The 21,881-nt window shown below is 45.9% G+C and overlaps 1 protein-coding gene across 1 annotated transcript in view; it reads left to right on the top strand.

Annotated features, from left to right (window-relative positions):
- Positions 1 to 21,627, top strand: part of ano8b (anoctamin 8b) — a 36,054-nt gene extending 14,427 nt beyond the window's left edge. The window contains exons 2-17 of the mRNA XM_088907504.1: positions 488 to 598; positions 1,186 to 1,318; positions 4,867 to 5,005; positions 5,437 to 5,533; positions 6,273 to 6,389; positions 7,038 to 7,165; positions 7,822 to 7,983; positions 8,345 to 8,497; positions 9,075 to 9,201; positions 10,127 to 10,182; positions 10,499 to 10,573; positions 13,018 to 13,755; positions 14,636 to 14,827; positions 15,369 to 15,500; positions 15,877 to 15,987; positions 16,351 to 21,627. Of these exons, the coding sequence (XP_088763630.1) occupies positions 488 to 598; positions 1,186 to 1,318; positions 4,867 to 5,005; positions 5,437 to 5,533; positions 6,273 to 6,389; positions 7,038 to 7,165; positions 7,822 to 7,983; positions 8,345 to 8,497; positions 9,075 to 9,201; positions 10,127 to 10,182; positions 10,499 to 10,573; positions 13,018 to 13,755; positions 14,636 to 14,827; positions 15,369 to 15,500; positions 15,877 to 15,987; positions 16,351 to 17,019 (3,140 nt within the window). The 3' untranslated portion in view covers positions 17,020 to 21,627. The remainder of the gene's footprint in view (positions 1 to 487; positions 599 to 1,185; positions 1,319 to 4,866; positions 5,006 to 5,436; positions 5,534 to 6,272; positions 6,390 to 7,037; positions 7,166 to 7,821; positions 7,984 to 8,344; positions 8,498 to 9,074; positions 9,202 to 10,126; positions 10,183 to 10,498; positions 10,574 to 13,017; positions 13,756 to 14,635; positions 14,828 to 15,368; positions 15,501 to 15,876; positions 15,988 to 16,350) is intronic.
- Positions 21,628 to 21,881: the final 254 nt, after the last annotated feature.

Below are 21,881 nucleotides of genomic sequence, written 5' to 3' on the forward strand. Positions count from 1 at the left end.
TTTGTGTGCAGTATGGAGTGAACAGCCTTATGGGAAATGAAGCTCAGTGTTTGTCATTCAGTGTTGCAAAACACTGACTGTGGCAGAACGGTTAAAGACCATCTCCGCTTTTTTTTTTTACTTTGAAAAACAAAATGCGTTTTAAATCTCTAAATCTATACAGTTATGTTTACATAGGTGTCATTAAAAGCCTTCTGGAGTAAACCGTTTTAAGTTATATTTTCAATTAGGAGAACCTCCTATTAGCAGATCCTTTCTCTGGGCACCGTAGCCTCTCTTGGAACAACAAGGGTTAAGTACCGCTGTCCTCCCCTCTCAAGTTTCAGAGCTCAGGTGGGTGACATTTAAAATTGAGGAGGAGGGGGTGACAGCACTAGAAATGCCCTGGCTGGGCCCTTGGTCAGTATTCTCGCGTGACACTGTTTTGTGCCTCAGCAGGCTGCCTGACGCACTGTCTCTGTCGGTCTCCCTCTCTCCCCCCCCGCAGACAAGCTGTTTGGGAAGAAGCTCCTGCAGGCTGGCCGTTACATCATGTCCCACAAATCCTGGATGAGGACTGTACCCACGGAAAACTGTGACGTCTTAATGACTTTTGCAGGTGCTGTGAAGGAGGTCCTGTTTATAGAGTCTCTCTTTCTCACCATACATTTCCATATCCTCTTCTGTGTCCCCCACTCTATTTCCGTTTCTCTCTTTCACACCCCTTATCTTTCATGGTTTGTCATTTCTCTAACCATTGCTTCTCCTTCTTGTTCTCCTGTTTGAATTCTCTGCACACAAGACCTCTGTGGCTCTCTGGCCTGAAAGGGTCTGATTTAATGCTGTTGCTTTTGTCTCTGCGTTTTCCTTGCTGAAAGTGACGTGGCTCACAATTGCATGCATGCAGTCAGACATGCATACAGGATGCTAGGGCACGGCGAAATGAGATTCCAGCTTTGGTCTCGACACATGTAGCACTAAATGAAATTCATATCTTTTTCGGATGCAGGATTTCTCCGAACAAGTAGACCGTTGCCATTTGTCCCTGCGTTCCTTTCAAAATAAGTACCTTTTACTTACTACGTCGCAGAAATCTACAGTTTTTGGTGGATAGCTGTTTTGTTTTTCCTCCGAGTCAAGTACCATTCTGCATTATAAGTTAATGGTCGACTAAGACTCCTACTCTGCCCTGTTTACGTTTTGCAGACACCACGGATGACCACACGTTGCTATGGCTACTGAACCACATTCGGCTGGGGATCCCGGAGCTCATCATCCAGGTTCGACACCACAAGCACACGCGCGTCTACGCCTTCTTCGTCACGGCAACCTATGAGAAGTGAGACCCTGGGTTGGAGGGGGCGGGGTTGGGGGCGGGAGGGCTGGTGGCTTGTGGGAGGGGTTAAGAGGAACTGGTATTCCACAGCTAACCAGGAAGAGAGGGCAAATGGTACAGTGCCACATGCCAGGGTCAGTGACGAGCAGAGTACTAAAATAAGTCTAATGTGAGACGTGCAAAGTTAAAGTTTTATGATGTACAGTGCAATGGTGTGTTCTGAGGATGTATGTGTAGCACAGGTGTGCCTGTCTAGTCACTGAGTGTAATTGTTTCACATGGGCATTCCGGACACACTGCTTGTTTACCTGCCTTTTTCCACACTAAGCCTTAAGTACCTGTGAACATTACTGAACCCCTCCCACATTCCTGGTCTGAGCTCTAGTGACTCACTGTTCAAAAGGGATCAGCAGTTAACCTGAACATGACTGTTGCCATGAGAGTCACAATATGTGTCAATCTGTGATTCAGGGGAGGGATAGGGCTGGAAAGTGCTCCTGTCAAACGCTACATCTTGTTTAATTTTCTCAGTGCCATCCCTTCCCTGGTGAAGAAAAATTCCAAAAGGCCTCATTTGCTGCACATTTCTCAAAACAAGAATGCAGCTACTGTATAAGGTAGTGCTTTCTAGTATGTTAGACATCAGTGCCTTCTTTTGAAGACTGAGCTGGTGCTGAAACATGGACATTGAATTCCCACATGGCATTGGGGTAGCAGAGACACGGGGACAGCACATGGCTCTAGATTGCTGAATTGACTTTTCCTGAGCTGTTAAGAATCTCCAGTGTTTTCCTTTTTGCTAAAGTCTGCTGCGCCTGAAACCCTCCAATTCCTTTCTGTCTGCACAATTGAATTAAGGCAAATGAGGCATGGAGTGGTACAGGGAGGAGTAAGTGATTTCTGTACTGAGTGCACTAGCAGCCCAGGAGGGAATTCTACATCAGAGCTTTGTAAAATACCAGCAGTGCCACACCCCCTGTCCCCCAGGAGGATGCATAGGACCGTGCTGCATTGTGATGGATTTCTGTTAAGGGCTTTTTGTGTTTTAAATAAAGAAGTGCTAGTTTTAATAGAATAGTGTTAGTTTTCTTTTCCATTTTATGAATGCTTGTTATGCAAGGAAAAGGGAGAGATGACAGCAGCCTCTGAATGAAAGAGGAAAGGCAGTGCGTTTTAATTGTATGTACAAGAACAGCATCAAGAAAGGCAGGGTGTTGATCTAGAACAGCCAAATGCGGAAAGACAGGCGGGTACCTATTTTTAAATTGATGTTTAGGTTCTAGGTGTCAGTGGATCATTAAGGGGTGGATCATTTGTGCTTGAGGTTGTGGTCCCTTTTGATCCAGTACTTGATGAGGTCTTGACTTCACCTGATCGCCATTGTAGTGCAAAGTGCTCTTTAGAGTGACGTACTCTATCTTCATTCGCTCTGGCTCTTGCAATTTGCTCCAGGTGTCTCAGACTCGGGAGAGAGCTGGTGAATCCAGCTCACTGCCTGATCAACTCGCTGCCCAATCAGCGGACACAAATCAGCTCTCCCTGTCACTGGCTGCCAATCACATCGCCTTGACTGCCGGTGAAGTTTGTCTCATGTTCCAGGCTTCTCCTTTATGTAACACTGAAATGATGACTTTGCGGCCTTGGAAGGCAACCCAGGACTTTCAGAAACCCCCCTTCTCTCTGCCGTTTCTACTCATTCATCTGCCATTTAAGCCCCTCTCTCCTTGTTTTCCCCATGGGCAAACTATGGGCAAATTGCCCATCTAATTCATTTACTGTGTGATGGGCAATTTGCCCACAGTTTGCCTGCAGTGAATGTCATGCTCCGTTTGTTTCATGGTTAACCTTGCTGTTCAGTCTCTCCATGAACCCCCACTATTCTGAGACCAAAGCGATGTACCATTGAAAATAAAGTCAACTTCAAGATTAGGGCTATAAACTGTTTCTGTAAACTAAGGCAGATGAAGTCTTGGCAATGTGGCACTCCTTCAGATTAATAGTCAGCCAAGGTTTTTTTCAATTACAATAATGGAAAAGAATAAATTAACCAGATCTCTTTTTAACTGGGACACCTCAACCTATTTAAAGCTTAAACTTGCTGACTTGGGTGTTTGCATTTTGTAGAGTTCCTGGTAACTGGATTATTCCCTTTGTGAAAGCTTTGGATGTGTTCTCTTTACCTCTCTGATTAAGAATGATGATCTGAAAAGAAAGCTTTCTCAATATCGCAGCAGACAAGAGAAAAAATAACAGATGTGGGTGGAGGTTAAATTGTTTAATAGTTTGATTGCCTAGAGTGATTAAACTTAGAACTTGCACTGAGTTCCACATGAAATTTAAAAACACTGTTAGTGAATTGTGCCGGACTCTCTCAGGCTGCCTGAGGGAGCATTTGTAGATGTGTGGCAATGTGATTTTTTATTTATTTTATTTTTTTAATAAAATAGATTGAGGCCAAGGTGGGCACTTTTGAAGTTGCTTGTCCGTTAACATCACAAGAGGCATGCAAGAGCTACTGTAGGTTTTTATTTCCAGCCATTCTTCTATTTACCTTACACAGAAGGGTTTGCACATGTCATTGTTTTCAGGCACAGCTGTAGAAAAACAGCCTCTGGAGGGGGTTAATATTTCAGAGGTAGAACAGATGGTAAACAGCCAATGTGAGCTGTGGTATTCTCTCACTGTTGCCGGGCGAGGGAGCAAGCAGGATATACCCTGCAGGTGAAAACAGCACTAATTCTGGACAGGAAGTCATTGTCAATTTACACAAGACAGTCCCACTTTAAAAAAATCCACCCCAGTAGAATTACCTGGATCAAGAGCCTCACCCTATGTTAGTGATTATTGCAACTTCTTAATAAACTCCTTGCAAAATAATTTTAGTCTTGTGTGTCCATATTATTACTTGCACATCATATAAAATCAGGTATTTAGCAAACACTAGTGTTTTTGGTCAGGAGAAAAGTTAAATTCTTTTTAGCTGTAAAATAGGGATATGAGGCATTTTATCAGTAGTTTTCAGCCATTGTTTTTCATCCTATGTTACTGTATGTCTGGTTACCATTTCTTTCTCAATGAAAATAAATAATTAAGAAGCTGCGGATCTAGAGTCAGCCGTTTGACTCACTGTAAACTCTACAGTGCCCTACAGGAGAGCTAGTGCTGATTGGCCAGGCTGTGTGTCTCTCAGTGACATCACTACGAACCTGCCGGTGCTCAAAGAACCAAGAAGATGCTGGCTAGCTGATCCTCTGGCAGCTGGTTTAGCATCACCCTTTGACGAATGAGCTGGTAACATGACAAACTCCCACTAGCGCCATCTGGGCCTGTACTGGGAGTGCTGCTCTGGTCCCACTTCTGGGAATCCCTTCCTGAGACCTGAGGTGTTCACTTACTGACGCCACGTGCTTTCATGTCACAGAAACCAAGGATCTGCAGGTCTCTGGCTCTCTATGCGTGTCATTGCCTTGATCACCTAGGTGGGTAGAGGCGAGCCAGCAGGATGGGCTGGAAACTGTGTTGAAGTCCTGCTTGCTTTCCACTCCCCCCAGTTTGCTGCGCGGCGCAGAGGAGGTTGGGCTGCGCAAGGCCGTCAAACCGGAGTTCGGCGGGGGGGCACGCTGCTTCTCCTGTGAGGAGGACTACATCTATGAGAACATCGAGAGCGAGCTGTGCTTCTTCACCTCGCAGGTGAGACACCGGCTGCCACCCGCCTCCCTTCTCCCTCCTCAGTCACGCGGACAGCCAAACGAGTAGCCTCTTAACACAGGCTATATATATATTCAATACAATACAATAAATAGTAATATTGTAACATCTCACGAATCTCATGCTGTTAATTGTTAGTTTTTTTTAATTCTGGGGAACTTTTAAGTGAGAAAGTCTGATGGATTTGTGGCACAGTTAAGTGTTACAGTTTCACACCTCATGTGTGATTCACGCTCTGACAGGACGTCTGTCTCATAATGTTTCACAGGTGTCCCCCAAAATCAAAACCCTGCACTGTTTATACTTTCAGGACAAGCCAGGAGTCCCTTGTAAACCTTGTAAACAGAAGCTGGAATGTTGTGCGCATGCGTGCGTGCGCTCTGATATTGCTCTGATATGTCCTCTGTTCACAGGAACGTCAGAGTATTATCAAGTACTGGCTGGACAACCTGAGAGCCAAGCAAGGAGAAGCCCTGCACAACATCCACTTCCTGGAGGGGCAGCCAATCAGTGAGCGGCACTTTTTGATCAGCAAAGACCCATTTATATGTGAAACTCCCATTGCTTCGGTTTAAAGTCTGACTCGTCTCCCAGTCTGTATTCTGAGGGTGAAACTCAGCAGCTATGGAATTCTCTGCTTGATCACGTTAGAGGTTCACTCATAGTGGCTATCGAGGCTTGAGACCTATATTAATTATTCAGCTTTCTGATTCTATATATTGATCAGATGTTATTTAAACCACTTTATTCAGTATTATGTGAGTTTTCGTACGGTCTTTTGTTAGCTAATCCTTTTAGTATGTTTGTAACTGCCTCTTGACTTTGACACCATGTGAAGAGCCTTGACTCGACTGGCTCTGAAAGGCACTATATAAATAATTTGTATTGTATTGCACAATTCTTGGGAGGAAACGGGGAAAAGTAGGATAGTGAAGGGATCACGGGAGGAGGATAGCCTCAAGTGACTAGAGCAGAAGAAATGGGCAGGGTGTAGGCCTGTGGAATGCAGTGATTGGTGGGAAAACTGGAAGATGTGCATTACGTTTTTTGCATAAACAGAATTAGTGGCAGGATGGGCCTTAGCCATTTTGTATGTGAGAGTGCACCCAAGGTGCTAAAATCAGGCAAAGTGTCATTAGCGGCAATTCAAGTTTAACTTCAAGAGGAGGTGTCCAGCTTTTATAGGCAGAAAAAAGTACCTGCATGACACTGACACACCCCCCACCCTCTTTCCTCCTCTGTGCCACAGTCCCGGAGCTGAGCGCGAGGGGTGTCATCCAGCAGGTGTTCCCGCTCCACGAGCAGAGGATCCTCAGTCAGCTGATGAAGTCCTGGGTGCAGGCAGTCTGCGAGAAACAGCCCCTGGGTCAGTATTCCTCAAGACCCGTGTCTTCAGGGTGTGGCCTGCTGTGCTCGCACACCGGGACACAGTGTCTGTGGGCGAGGGAATGAGCTGCGATCACGTGCCTTTCTCTTGTGAGACGATTCCACAGTTCAGGAGGTCTCCATGCTGGAAATGTATGAATAGCTTGAGCTGCCTCCCTTGGCCTTGACACGCCGGACATAGTGCTTTCAGGGGGGCGATTGTCATTTTAAACATTTCATACATCGTTCACTTGTGCAGGCTGTGCTGAATAGGTCATTCATGTTAACAATGAGCTTTGTGAACTTATGTTAAGCATTTCCAACCACTCACATATTTGTATATATCCAGCGATCGCTGGTTTAGGAGCTACAGCACATGCAACAGGCCGCCTTGTGTCCCAAGACCCTGGATAAAAGCTCATTATTATTATTATTATTAATAATAAAAGCTTTATTTTATATAGCGCCTTTAAAGGTGGCTTCTCAAAGAGATTTGCAGAAAGACAGCAACACTAAAAGAATACACAAGATGTGCACAATGAGAGGAGACCTTAAAATGTTTCTGTGGCATTCAGGATCAAAGCAGATGATACTGTGGATTGTTCTCTCCCATCCTTTGCCTCTTTCTGTGTCACCTCTGGCCTGGCAGACGATATCTGTGATTACTTTGGGGTGAAGATTGCCATGTATTTTGCCTGGCTGGGCTTCTACACCACCTCCATGCTTTACCCAGCTGTGATTGGCTTTGTGCTGTGGATGCTAACAGAATCAGACCAGGTGAGGGCCACGTACCACTTCACTCTGAAAGAGCCTGCCCTTCTGCCATAGATATGGTACTGTACTGCATATCTCATCCTAGGTCCTAAAGATGTCACTTTTCTTCATATGCTTGATGAACAGTAAAAAAGTTACAAATGAGACAGTGGTGTTTGATATTAGCTTGTCTGGTCGTAGTGGCTAGCTGACTCAAGGGTCTCACCCAGACGCTTCTTTTGAAAAGAGCTAGGATAACAGCTTCTACCACGTGGCATGCTCTGTATTTCCACAACCCCTGTGTGTAAGAAGAAGCACCTTGTGTTCTCAATTTTAAATGCACTTCTCCTTAGCTTATCTGAAAAACAAAACCTGAGTGTGCATTCAGGATTTTCCCCCCTAAAGCTGGCATGATAAAAATTCAGTTTATAAATGAAATGGACAGGCAGCGGACACCTTGCATAGTGGACGCTTCCTTCCTAGACAAGGTTAATGCAAGGGCTGTGCAGAGAGATGGGAGAAGCAGCTATATTATAGGATTGCCTGTGTGAAACCACAAGAAAAACATGCTTGTTTCGCAACCTTGCACACCTGGATTCCCTGATACGTTCATTTGTTCTGTGCAGTTATGGATGGTTACCATGTGTTTTCTGTGTGCTGTGGGTGGTCATGTGTTTCAGACGAGCCGTGACATCTGCAGTGTGGTGTTCGCCCTCTTCAACGTCGTCTGGGCCACTCTCTTCCTGGAGAGGTGGAAACGCAGGGGGGCGGAGCTCGCTTACAAGTGGGGGACACTGGACACGCCTGCAGAGTCCCTAGAGGAGCCCCGCCCACAGTTCAGGGTAATGCAGACTGCCATGCTGCTGTGTGTGTCTGTGGCAGTATGAGTGGACTGTTCCACCTGTCAGCGTGCGTGCAAGCTTTATTGATTTTGTGTGAAAGAGAAAAGGGGAATGAACTATAAGGATAAGCGAGTGTGAATAGATCTGGCTTTCCGCTTTTTTAAACGGTGCCTTTGATTTTGAGTGATTACTGCTCTTGACTGGTGGTTGCAAACAAGTTGAGCATCATGTGTATGAAACTGTAATGTAACCCTAATTGGCTCTTTCTGTGAGGATGTTTGCATTCATGTATGTCAGCGTAATGTCTATAGGATGTGCCTGGGTATAAATGCCCCAGTGTGGGCTGTGCTGTGTTTGTCAGGGAGTGAAACGCTGCAGCCCAGTGACAGGCTGTGAGGAATTCTACTACCCTCCCTGGAAGAGGATGGTGTTCCAGTATCTGGTCAGCCTACCGGTCTGCCTCTTCTGCCTCTGCTTTGTCTTCCTGGCTATGCTCATCTGCTTCGAACTGCAGGTCAGTCTAGTACTCCTCCAGGTAATCAATCAACCAGTTGACCATCTAAGAGGTCATCAAAAGCGCCAGTCAGTGGGTAATCTCTCTTCAGCCCATGAGGTCTCAATGAGTTAGGAAACCCGTACTCACACTGGACCTATATGGGATACTAAGGAACAAGTAAAGGTTTATTCCATGCTGAAAAGAGAAGAAAAGAAACACAACGTTTTGGCTGTGGAGCCTTCTTCTGGTGTCCTGTATAGGATACTGATTGACTAGCTCTTTGAAAGTATCTCAATCAAGCTTATTCATATACAGTTCTTCTTGAAATGAGCACAATCCTGAAAATAATAAGTATGACAGTGGCCTACAGTATGTGTATCAAACATATGTTTTGGGATGGGCTCGTCCTTGTGTAGCTTCAATTTAATACAAATGGACGTTTAACCTTCAGGAAATGTGTTCAACCGGCAATGGTTTTTTGACATTAGAGAGCACTGGCCCAGCCAGGAGAGGCTCACACAGCACTGCTGCGTCGGCTCTATAGCTGCTAGTATTTCGGTGTCTGTGATCCTGTATGTGAGTCTCTCTTCCCCAGGAGTTTGTGATGGGGGTCAAGGAGCTGCCTCGTATTGCCAGGTTCATTCCCAAGATTATGCTGGCCGTCACTGTGACTGCCTGTGATGAGGTGTACAGGAAGATCGCCTGCTGGCTCAACGATATGGGTGCGTGATGTTCCTGATGTTCCTTCATTCTGGCTGATGGAGGCGAGTGGCCTGTGTTGTTGGTTGACGTTAGTCACACGCACTTGTTAATCTAAGTAAACGGCATATTTTACAAGAACGTTAAGCAGGAGTTATTCAGAGTATGAGTGACTTGGTGGTGCAGTGGTTAGCATTTTTGCCTCACAGCTGGGGCCCTGGGTTCAGTACCTGGGGTGCTATATGTGTGGAGTTTGTATATTCTCATCTTGTTTCCTCTGGGTGCTCCTGTTTCTTCTCACAATCCAGAGATACCCCAGGTACTGGTAGAAGAATTGGCTTCAGGGAAAACTGGCCCTGGTGTGAAACTGTAGGCCTGTGTTTGTGTCCAGTGTCCCATACTGGGTGTATCCTGCCTTTCGCATGTTGCTTGCTGGGATAGGCACTGTCTCTCCTGCGACCCAGAATTGCATGATTAGAGTAGTAGGTAGCAGGGGTGGAGCGGTGGCACTGTGGCTAAGGATCTGCGCCTGTGGCTGGAAGGTTGCCGGTTCAAATCCTGCGGCCAGCAGAAGAATCCTACTCCATTGGGCCCCTGAGCAAGGCCCTTAACCCCAGCTGCTCCAGGGGTGCCGAATTAATGGCTGATCCTGCGCTCTGACCCCCAGCTTCTCTCTGTGCCTGTGTGTCTCATGGAGAGCAAGCTGGGGTCTGTGAAAAGACAAATTCCTAATACAAGAAATTGTAAATGGCCAATAAAGTGATCTTAACACTGAGGAAGGTTGAAAAGACTGTCGGCTAATTTGTTTGGTGGGTCATTGCCTGGGACCTTCATAGCAGTGGCTTCATGAGGTTCTTCACCGAGCTCCTAACAAACCGATCACACCTCATGGGCCTGTTTACGTTTCATTTTGTTCTCAAGTTTGTTTTTTCTCCTTTCTTGTTTCAGAAAACTACAGACTCCAGAGTGCCTATGAGAAAAATCTCATCATTAAAATTGTTCTAGTAAGTTTCCTTTTTCCACGGGTCAAGTCATCCAGCAGAAATTAGCTGTTCAAATGCTGTTGTTTTTAAATCTGGAACGCTATACCTCTAATTTCTCCTTGGACTTCCTACAAAAAGTGCACAATTACAATAAAATCCCACTACAGCTTTTATATTTCATGCTGCAAAACCTCGTTCAACTTGTCAGCAGATGGGATTGCTGGGATTTGTCTGAAACCACTTTGAAGCGACACTCTGAAGTGTAATACTTCGCAAGAGCTGCAAGACGTCACTTTGCCTCGGTCATAACCACTGCTTGTTTGTTCTTCTCTTGCAGTTTCAGTTTGTAAATTCTTACCTTAGCCTTTTCTACATTGGATTCTACCTCAAAGACATGGAGCGCCTGAAAGAGGTGAGAGGGACAAAGTCTCGGTAGCTCTTCCATTAGGATCAGACATGCAAGTCGGGCTTTAAGGAGGGGTGCTTATGCGTTATTCTCAAGTAAATTAATAAATATATATTCGTACTGCTCTGAGCAGCACCATGAGCTTCACCTAGCAGCTATTATGGTGCACATGTAGTGCAAATCTTGTACCAAAAATACAAACATGTAAACAATACGTCTGCTATTGTATATCTTAAGTCTATAAATAATGGTAGCTCCTGCTGGTCTTTGTGGACTGGTATCTCAATGATTGCTTATTACACAAAGGTGCAGCCTAACAGATGAAATGTATCAAATTTACATGCAGAAAAAAACCTGACTCCACTTCAAGGTTGCGCGTTTTGAGTATGCATCCGATACAGTATTGTACAGTATGTTATTGATCCCACGTGAGTATCAATGAGGTGTTTCTCGCAGAATGGTCGAGACATTCTGATGGCATTTCTTAGGTTTTTGAACCAGGACTTCACAAACCTAAAAACTTTTTGTTTTTCGGTTATAAGTTTTGTAATAGTGCAATTCCAGGTTTTTTTTTCCTTTCACCATTAGAAGGACTTTATCCATTGTGTCATTAAAATGATACTGTAGGTCGATTTGTTCAGCATCCTTTTTTTTTGCAAGAAGTGTCTTTATTTTCTCTGTTTAGCACTGGGTGACCAATTAATTGAACCCAACTAGCCTTCCAGCTCGCAGGTTCTGTTGAGTCTGACAGTTTAAATCTAGTCACTGCTGTAAACGTATTGCTCATAAACATGGGAGTCTTGGGATTTTTGTGAGAAACTATGACACTTTTTGGATTGATCAGCGAACCTTGTTTTCCAACTTGATCTGTCCTTCACCTCTCTTCTCCTTTGTCCCTCGCTCTGACTGTCCATGCGTCCGTCCATCTTCTCCGCCCTGTCCCCCGCCCTCTCCAAGCTCCTGCTGGTCTTCTTGTCCCAGAGCTTTCTGAGGCAGATCAAAGAGAACCTCCTACCTTTCCTCTTCCTCAGGCTGCAGCTCCTGCTCATGTTCCTAAAGAGAGTCCTCCAGTCCCACTGCAGGTCTAAAGTACGGCCAGCCTGTCTCCCCTCTCCAGGGCCCCAGCATGAGGCTCACCTGCTTGCTCTGTCTGTCCGCCTGCTGGCTGAGCTTGGCAGCATTCAGTATTCCACTGGAATGCTCTGTTGTGCCCACAAACGCCAGGCAGTAATAACCGTCTGTCTTTGCCAAGTCTGAGCATGGTTTGGAAGGGCAGAGAGAGATGAAAAGGAGTCTTTTGGGTTGTGTTTAATATTTTAATGCAGGTCCTGATTGACTCTTGTTCCACTGTCAATCTGTATATTGTCCTAAGGTCTGCTTGCCCTCCGCTTTCTTGCTGAGCGCTGTCAGAGTCACCTTTCATGTTTTATCAAGTTTCTCCTGCAGGTTGGAGAAACCAGCTGTTGAAATAGAATGCAAATCTTCTGAGTGGATTTTGCCCACTTGTTGTTCTTCATTTTGATACTGTATCTTCTTTTTGGTTCACTGTCATTTTTAAGAGGAGGGGGGGACTTCTCAAGACTTTGTCCACTAGACCCTGATTTCCCCCCACACAGGACTCCAAAAGATAGGTACAGTTTGGAGAAATTGAAAAGGGGTCCCCTTTTGATGATGTCACTTCCTGTGCGTATCAATTTAGGAGCATTTCAGGGCTTGTAAGGTGCATTTTAACTTGAATTGGTAACATTTCTCACATTTTGTCCTGGTGTATATATGGTTATCACAGGTTGTCAATGAAAAGCCCCTCATGCAAAGGTTTAAACAGCAGTTCATTGCATACATGAGGGGGCAGAGACTTATAATGTCTTTTCAAACTCAGTGAGGTTCTAATTTAATGCCTGCCTTACTACATCTAAGATTTTGACAAGCCCTGTAGTGTTTTGTTTTTAAATGCCTTGTAGTGATTTTTGTGAGGACTAGCAGTACTTGCTCTTGTTGTTTTACACAAAACCCTGTCTTTGTCGCCTTTAGATCTGAACGTCTGAGCTGGTTTGCTGTGCCTTGTGCTCGGAGAATAAATGTGCCTTGAGCCTGAATGCAATCTATGTGTTGCGTACTTGTGTCTCTTCAGCTGAGTCCCTTTAGTGTTGGAAATCTTAATGCCATTAACAGTGTCTGATGCTTTTTGATGGCTGAATTTTGCAAAGTGAATGTAGGGTTAAGGCTTGTTAGGGTGTATATGGAATTAAAAAATGCCTGTAGTGAGCAAAGCTGAAATTGTTAGTTTCTTCAAACTTCAAAATGGTCTATGCAACTTTTAAACAAGAAATGCTTGGCATTTACGGTTTTTAAATTATTACAAAATATTAAAGAGCTCTCTTGCGGTAAAAAGTGGTCTTTTGGATACTGTTGATATCCGTTGTTATTTTGTTTTGTTCCCCTCTTTTTAGATGCTGGCCACTCTACTCATCATTCGTCAGTTCCTCCAGAACATCAAAGAGGTGCTCCAGCCTTATCTTTATGAGAGGCACAAGCTGGGAGAGCTCACACTGAGGGCCGTGTGGGACCTCGTCCTGTCTGCCTTGCTCAAGTATGGGCGTCTGGCCGCAGGAAAGGCCCAGGCTTCGCCCTCGGAACAGGCCCCGCCGGGTCAGGGCCTGGGGCCGCAGAGCGGGCCAGTGAGTGAGAAGAAAGAGAAGAAGTGTCTGAACGGGGGCTGCGGCGTGCCAGAGGAGGAGGAGGAGGAAGAGGAGAGGCAGAGCGAGGGAGAGAATGAAGAAGAGAGCCTCATCGACTGCGGCTTGAAGCTGCGGAAGGTCAGCTTCATTGAGAAGGTGGACCGCAAGGCTGGGGCCATAGTGACACAGGTAGATGACAGCTTCCTGGAGGAAGGGAGCCCCACTATGGTGGAGAAGGGCATGGATCCTTCCTCCGTGTTCGAGATGTGTGATGATGATGATGACAACGGGGGACCCGAGACCAGGGAGACGCCTGGGGAGCCCCAGATCACCGCGCCCCTAGCGGCTGCACCTGAGAGCACCATCTCATTTCGGAACAGGAAGAGGGGCCAGGGCGCCGAGAGGGAGGAGAGCAAGAGCAAGAGGGAGTCCTGGATCGACCCCCCAGAGGAGAACTACTCCACCCCCCTCACTCAGGCTGAGATCGAGAGCTGTATGAAGAAGTACGAGGTGGGTGAGGAGTTTGCGTGTGGTCACTGTGCTCTGAGCAGGGCTCTCGGGGCTATTACTAACAGCCAGTCGGTCAAAGCTGGGGAGACCGCTTCTTCCAAGTCACAGGTATTTGCCACATCTGTCTGGTGGTGTAGTTGTTTTGCCATTATTGCAATGCATTTACAGAGACTAGATCTTGTTTTTCTACCCAGACTTACTGCAAAAATAATGTTACAATTTATACATTCATCATTATTCATTTCGTTAGGTGGCAATTGCCTTTTAAGGAGGCCCTAAACAGCACGTGCTAAAACACAGCTACAGCTTTTGTGTTCTCTTGGCCTTGTACTAGATCATAAGTGGAGAGATCTGTTCTATGAATCAGTGTTTGCAATGTGTTTTGGAATGCTAGGGACTCACAGAATCAACTGGGATTAGCAGATGCTTGAAATATTTAGAATTATATGTGATAATAATGAAGTCTTATCGGGCATGTCTGCTTAAATTGACCTAACCTAAGAGCAGTGTGAATGGTTGGGTGGCAGATTAGGAAGTGTGGGTGTGCTGGTAGGGTGGCACAGTAGTTAGCATTGCTGCCTTGCAGTGCTGCGTCCTGGGTTCATTTCCAGACCTGGGGTGCTATCTGCATGGAGTTTGTATGTGTTTGTGTGTGTTTCCTCCCGCAGGTCAAAGACATACTGGTAGGTTAATTGCCTACTGGGAAAACTGGCCCTGGTGTGAGTGTGTGCGAGCTGGCAATGGACTGGCATCCTGTCTGTACCCTGCCTTGTGCCTGTTGCTTGCTGGCATAGGCTATGGCTCCCCTTTGGATAAAGTAGTTGGAAAATATATGACTGGATGGTTGTGACCGCACTGGTGATATGGGGTTTGTCTTCAGGATACCTTCCAGGACTACCAGGAGATGTTCATCCAGTTCGGCTACGTGGTGCTGTTCTCCTCCGCCTTCCCGCTGGCGGCCATGTGCGCGCTCATCAACAACATCATCGAGATCCGCAGCGACGCCTTCAAGCTGTGCACCGGCCTGCAGAGGCCCCTTGGTCAGCGCGTGGAGAGCATCGGCCAGTGGCAGGTCAGCGTCCGACAGAAACGAAACTTCCCTGGCTGATGTTGGAGAAAGTTTTCCCGCTTCCCCCTGAAAGACAGTCAGGAGTCAGTCTCGGAAGTTAAAAGAGATGCTGGGTGTATTTTTCTCAAAGTAATTAAACCAGAAGAGTCCTTAAACATTTTTCTGTTATCTCTCACGCTTCCCTGTGCTGATCAGATTGGCAGTGATCCAGAATTATGCACATCTTCCTACTCCCCTATTTGCCAAAGATCACAATTTTTAACACAATTGGTTACTTAGGTTCGTAGCACGCGTTCCTATATAACGCAGTATAGAATTACATAGTAGCCCTTGTGTCCAGCATTCTTCCAATCCAGTTCAAACCAGTCTTAAATGCAAAATATTGCAGCTTCAGCAGAACAAGTTTGTACAAATTTCATAGCGACCCTCTCAACACTGACATGCCGGCACTGACTCGGCTGCTGTTTTTTCCGAAGCGACGAGAAGCCGTCTCAGCGGTTTGTGCTTTGCACCGTCGTGTCACGGTTTCTCTCTGTCTCTGCAGAACGTGATGGAGGCCATGGGCCTGATCGCCATCATCGTGAACTGCTACCTTATTGGTCAGTGTGGACAGCTGCAGCGCCTCTTCCCCTGGCTGAGTCCCGAGATGGCCATCATCTCCATTGTCATCCTGGAGGTACGGGGCTCCCCTCGGGCTGCACATGCTGATGAGTAGGGATTGTCGGCTGTGTCTCCCAATGTACCGTGGCGGTACGCTGTGATCTCCTTTGTTAGCAGGCACAAAAAGAGGGTACCCAGTTATGTTGCTGGAATTGGTGGGAGAAGGTTTTCAGCGGTTTCTGCTATTTAACCCGATTGGTCAGTGAGAACTGATTCTAATGAGATGAAGCATTTCATAAAACACAGCATCTTTATGAGATCTGAGATATGCATAAGGCTCTACATATAATGATAAAGAAACAAACTACCACCTGAGCTCCAGGGCCTGGGTGTTTCCCTGCTGCGAAGCAGGCTGTGTTGCCCATCTCTCATTCACTCTCCTCTCTCTCCAGCACTTCGCTATGCTCCTGAAGTACATCATCCACATCGCCATTCCTGACATCCCCTCCTGGGTGGCCGACGAGATGGCGAAACTGGAATACCAGCGAAGGGAGGCGTTCAAGGTACGTTTGTGGGGGTTTTTTTTCCGCCAGCTCTCAGTGGGGAGGCGAGCAGAGTGATGAAGCCAGTTCAGTGATGGGGGTTATTAGGAGGCCATGATGGGTAAAGGCCAGGGGGAAGTTTGGCCAGGACACTGGGGTAACACTGTAATCAGAATGATGACGATTTAGGACCGTGAGGCCAGTTCAGTGTGGCTGCTGTCATCCCTCCCGCACTCTGCTTGTCAGCTCTGTTAGTGTGGTCATACCGGAAGCAAAGGGTAACTGCATGATCGTGTTGCGATGGCGACGCGCCCGAGCCCGGCTGGCTTGCCCGCGGGGGGCGCCGCAGGCGGTGACGCTGTTGTGTGTCCGTGCCCCGAGCAGAAGCACGAGCGCCAGGCCCAGCAGCACTACCAGCAGCAGCAGAGGAGGAAGAGGGAGGAGGAGGAGCGGCAGCGCCAGGCGGAGTACCAGGCCCGGCGGGAGCGGGAGCGGGACGAGGGGAAGCCCGAGTCCGCGGGCGGCGGCGAGCACCACCACGACAAGGGCCACGGGGGCAAGACGCGCCCCGGCGGGGGGGCCCAGGGGCCGGACAAGCCCAAGCGGCCCAGCTCCCTGCTGGCCAACAACAACGTCATGAAGCTCAAGCAGATCATCCCCCTGCAGAGCAAGTTCGCGTCGGGCACCGCGCGCTCGCCGCAGTCGCCCACGGGCAGCGAGCCCAAGCTCCCCGGCTTCCTGAGCTTTAAGTTCCTCAAATCCCCCGAGACCAAGAAGGAGGCGGCAGCTGCGGCCGCCGCCGCCGCCGCCTCCGGCCAGGAGAGGTCTCAGTCCCCAACCAAGTCCTTCAACCCAGGGAAACTCTTTAACTTCGGCAAATCAGAAGGGGGCGCCGCCATCTGCGTCAACGGGGCCCAGGCCAGGTCCGCGGACGGCCCCCCAGAGAAACTGCCCACCAAATCTGACCTGAACGGGGCGCCGGACGAGCTGCCCTCCGGAGACGGGGAGAACGGCCACTCCACGGACTCGGAATCCGCCGGCCCCAAAATCTAAGGCCACCATGGACGCATCTCGTTTCGTTTTGTTTTGTTAAAAACTCAATTGAGACAATACCGAGGAAGAATCCCAGCTCTTTTCCAGCCAGCTCTAGCAGCGAGGTCAGTGGGCCTCGGCCGGTCAGAAGAAGGGCTGTGATTAGTCAGCCTGCTAGGATGCAGAATGCCCTACCAAAAAGATAATGCCCCCCCCCCCCCCGTCCTCACTGTCACTGTCCTGCGACACGAGGAGGAATGCATGACCTGCGTTTCCTATAGTTCACAAGCCGTTTGGAAAAGCAAAGCCGGAAGGGGATGTGAGTGTCCTGCAGACTGCAGGGCGCTAGCATCTCTCCCTGGCCTGCTGCAGGATGGGAGCTCCAGTTGAAAATGCTGATGTCTTAGTAAAGAGATGAAGGCTCAGGAATTGCTGAATCTCAGTTGCAATTAATCTTACTAATACAATTAATATTTGTAATTTGTAATTAGACTTTGAGTAAATCTAAAATGTTCTGTATTAAAATTAAGGTTGGACACAAAAATTACTAAGAATAAAGCTTAGAGCACTGTTGTTGGAAATAGACCCATATTTAATGTACAGATTTTGGAGGATGGTAAACAAAATTATAATTGGAAAGTTTTTTTCTCCCATATCTTTGACAGCAGCATTCTTCAATAGAAAAGCAACAGAATGAGTGAAGACATTTTTCTTAGCCCTTCTCTGGAACTACAAAATTGGGACTGAATGTACATGTGCTCATGTGTCCATTACCTCCCTGTATTTCTTCAGCTCTGTCAGACTGAAGAAGTAGTTATCAAATCTGCAGTATCAAATGAGTTATACAGTTATATAATCTTTATGAATATCTTAAAAAAACCATCTTCATGTGTTCTAAAAATGAAAGGCTTGTTATGGCCCCAAACCTAGAACCTGGGGACTTTAGACATCAGCTTTTTGTAACTGGGCACGGTTTGGGCAGAGCAGTGAAGTGAACTGGACTCCTCCACATTGAGCAGTGTGTCTGTGTGACTTAGACTCAGTCCCAGTGTTGAAAGAGGGAAAGCACCTGTGATGCAGGAAACTGGGACTTGCTCGCTGTGTGGGGGTCAGATGACTACACTGGTCATGCAGGTTTTGGAACGGGAAAGTGTGCTGACGATATTGTCTTTCCTGCAACAAAACGGAGGCATTTGTAGTCTTATTGTTGCTGGAACTCCTTAGTTAATAGAGTAAAAATCATTTGGTTGAATGATGTGAACTTAAAATTGAAAACAATTGTAGGAGCTTCACAAGAGCCTTGAAAGAGGTTCACATAGGACCACAACCAAGTTTGGGTCAGCTGTTGCTACGGCAACGAACAGGGATCATGTCAAACCATGGAGTGTTTGAACCCTGGGTGTCTTAACTCTTGCACGCATTGAATTTTTCCTGGTTGAAGCTCGGATATTGACCGGTATAAACCAGTTGGGGCATAAGCGAGGCTGAGGGTGAGGGATTGGATTGAGCCATAGGAGGTTTCCATAGGTACCGCTATTATTTCCTGCATTTTGCTTGCAAAGACAGGTGGAGTGGGAGTTCCATTTTCATGCATGGCTCAAAGAAAAAAAACGATTGCACTAACCACTCACCCTGCTAGCAGAGGGAGAGGTTTAGAATATACCAGCAGGGGGAAACACCAGCCTGCCTCATCATGTATGCAAAAGCTGGAAAATCTTAATGTTTTTTTTGTGTCTTGGACATTATGATCAATTAGAAAAGAAATCATTGTTTTGACATCTCGGTGCTGGGATTATTTATGAATTCTGTTTTTAGGCAATTTAATTTATTGTGTGAACATTCTTTCAATCAGTGATTTGCCAAAGCAAGACCAAAACCAGGAATCTGGTAGGGATTTTTAAATTAAGTACAGAGCCATAAATCTGTGTGTATAGCTTCAAGGAAAAAGCATGGGGCCATTATGTAAGATTTTTACCATTTCTGAAGTACTGTTGGATTCAATAGTATCCTCTCTTCTCCCTGTAGAAATTTCTAGAAGGGGATTTTGAAGTCTGAGACGCAAGTCTTGAGGGTTTCTCTGTATGGAATATATGTTAGATTTTATATTTATTTGTTCTGTTGTTTTTAATTTTTACATAAGGGGTGAAAGGGGACAATGTTTTTAACCAGGAGCAGTTTGGGATTTGTCCAGGTGGTGGCGCCAAGTTACAATTTTAAATCTTCTGCTTTTAAACCTTAAGGATGCACCTGGAAGATTTCAAAGCCAGGCACGGGGAGAGAAGGAGGTCTGTCCGTGGTCTGTTGTAAGTGTGGAAATTTTAAAGAAGCTGCTGTCATTCAAGGTGGCTGCAGAGCTGTTGAGCATGGGCCAAGCAAGGCCAAGGCATCTCAATCTGACATAGTTTTCAGTAGCACTGGTTAAGAAACTAACCAGCTGTATAATAAAATGCATTCTCTCTCCTTTAATCTCATTAAGACCATTGTGAAATTTCTATCTGAACTATGCACTACCAGTCTTGCCCATTGAAGGAATTTGTGTTCATAACATTTGCAATAATAATAGTAAAACACATACAGACGTATGACGTACTGTACTTTGCATGAGCAGGAGCTATTTCGGTACTGTACCGCCTCTGTTAGGTAATGCAGACACAGGAAGGGCACATCACTTGTGTCTCCTCTAGGAACCCTCTGGTCTCCACTGGAGCAGGAGACTAAACGCCTGGTCACAGGGAGTCACGGTGTCTTGTGGTTTTTGTTACAGCTGAGCTCTGACTGACTTCATGGGATCGATCAGCTTTCCAGATCTCTGCCTGTCTACCATTTAGAGTCCTGGAGAGTTTTCTCTCCCATCTTTTCGAGTCCGACCAGAAGGTGTTTTAGTGTCGTTGGCAGGAACGACAAGGTCTTTGAGTGCTGGAGCCCTTTGTTTTGGTAGACAGCAGTCCTGATTATGTGACAATCAAAGGAGAAACTATAAAATTGATGAGCTGGAAAAGTGTTCTGCTTCTGTACGACAGGATTTGCCAAACATATTCATTCTTTCCTTGTAGTTCCTGGTCTTAATACTACGAAAATTCAAGTGCATTCCTTTTTTTAACCGTTGTATGATTACAGCCAAAACAATTTATACCCATTAAGCTGTTTTGCTTTGGTACATCGGAAAAATTACAAATGAGAGGAGGCACATTGCCCCATTGAGATAATTTGGTTCCATTGTTCTATCGTCCCATAGACAGTACTAGCTGCAGTAGCAAAAACCAACTTATGTATTCTCCCATATTAGACGATTTAAGAGATTCCAATTAACCTAGCCAACTTGCCTTCTTCTTTTGCTGATGAGAAAAACATACATAAACGTAGAGATCATACAAACTCCACAAGTATAAAGTGAATCTAGGACCCGCGAGTTGTGATGCAGAAGCAACTAATGTCTAACTGATGTCTAAAATTTCCAGAAATCAGAGACATTGACTGGCATCTGATTTTTTTTTTTAGACCACAATTAATGCAGTAGTTTCCAGTTCCAATACTGGCACTGCCCATCCCCTGCCCACTTAAGGTGGTATATGCTGGTGCTTTCCTGCTGTGTCTCATTCATCTCCCTTCATCAACTAATTAGGAAATCCTGTAAAACTGTCAGAATTCCATCGTTAGATGTTGCAGGAAACGGCTGAAATGCTTTAGGTGACTAAAACATTTTGTGGCCGATGCATGATTTCACCACCATTGCTCTGGGACATCAATTTTATTTGCACTCAGCAACTGGTTTCACCCCTCTGTGAGCTCAGGCAGTTTGCAGCACACAGGTGTGGGATGCGTTTTGCAGCGTAGTATTAGTTCATTATTGCATTGAGTTGCACAGTACCCATGCACACTTGGAACAATAGCTGGAGCTTGACAAGGCTGTTTTTATTTTCTTTGACAGGGCATTGATCACTTCACCTTGTAGCAATGGGAGAAAGGATGTTTGCGGAGGCCTTAATTAATGCAATAAACTAAGGGAATGTGTTGTACTACTAATAAGATTTTTTTTTACATAAACGATGGTTAGTTGAGTGAACTTTTGTCTGAGCTCGGCTACTGTGAATTAGACTGGGTTAGACACAGCACTCTGTTAAAAGACTTTTGAAGGGCCTGAGTTGCTTCTCATGTCCATTAAGTGTAAACAGTGTTTAACTGCATCATCAGCCTGGAAGAAGGAGTTTGAGTGGCAGCAGCTGTGAAGGCTGGTGAGAGGTAAGGCATGAGAAGGCTGGACAGAAAAAGTGACGCCTCTGTGGTTGTGGTTGGCTTGCAATCAGGAAGCCCTGGGAACTATTGTTATCGGAGCAAATGGGAGATTATCCTCTTAGTAAGATTAAACACTCAGTGGGTACATACCCAGAAGCTCAGGGGCGAGGTGTCATGTGTGCAAAGTATAGCTTCCCAATATAACCCCTTCCCAAACGTATTTTCCAGTGTCACCCATGTGGACATCCTTTGCTCTTCCAAGTGGCCGCTGTATAAGAGAACTGTACAGGGCTCTTTTAAGAAGAAAACAAATGGGATTATTTATTTCTTTTAATTTATTTTGTCATATTTTTGTAAAATCTGCAAACATAATAAATAAAACAATTTTAAAAAGTTCTTCTTCTCTCCCATATATAAATGTATTAATGATTTTTTTTTTTGGGCCCAGTTAATTTGTAAAACAGGTAAATTAAGGAGTGCTCCGTTAAATAGGGAAGCAAGATTTTAAAGAAAATGGGACTGATGAGCTGGACAATGATTGCATTATGATGCAAAGCCGGTACTGCTCTTGAAAGGCAGGTGTATGCATCCACACAGCCAGTTCTCATCTGTGGGACAACTGGTTCTTATCCAATTAGCCAGCATCAACC

Source organism: Atractosteus spatula, chromosome 28, assembly GCF_055471065.1.
Source record: "Atractosteus spatula isolate fAtrSpa1 chromosome 28, fAtrSpa1.hap1, whole genome shotgun sequence".
In the NCBI taxonomy this organism is placed as follows: domain Eukaryota; kingdom Metazoa; phylum Chordata; class Actinopteri; order Semionotiformes; family Lepisosteidae; genus Atractosteus; species Atractosteus spatula.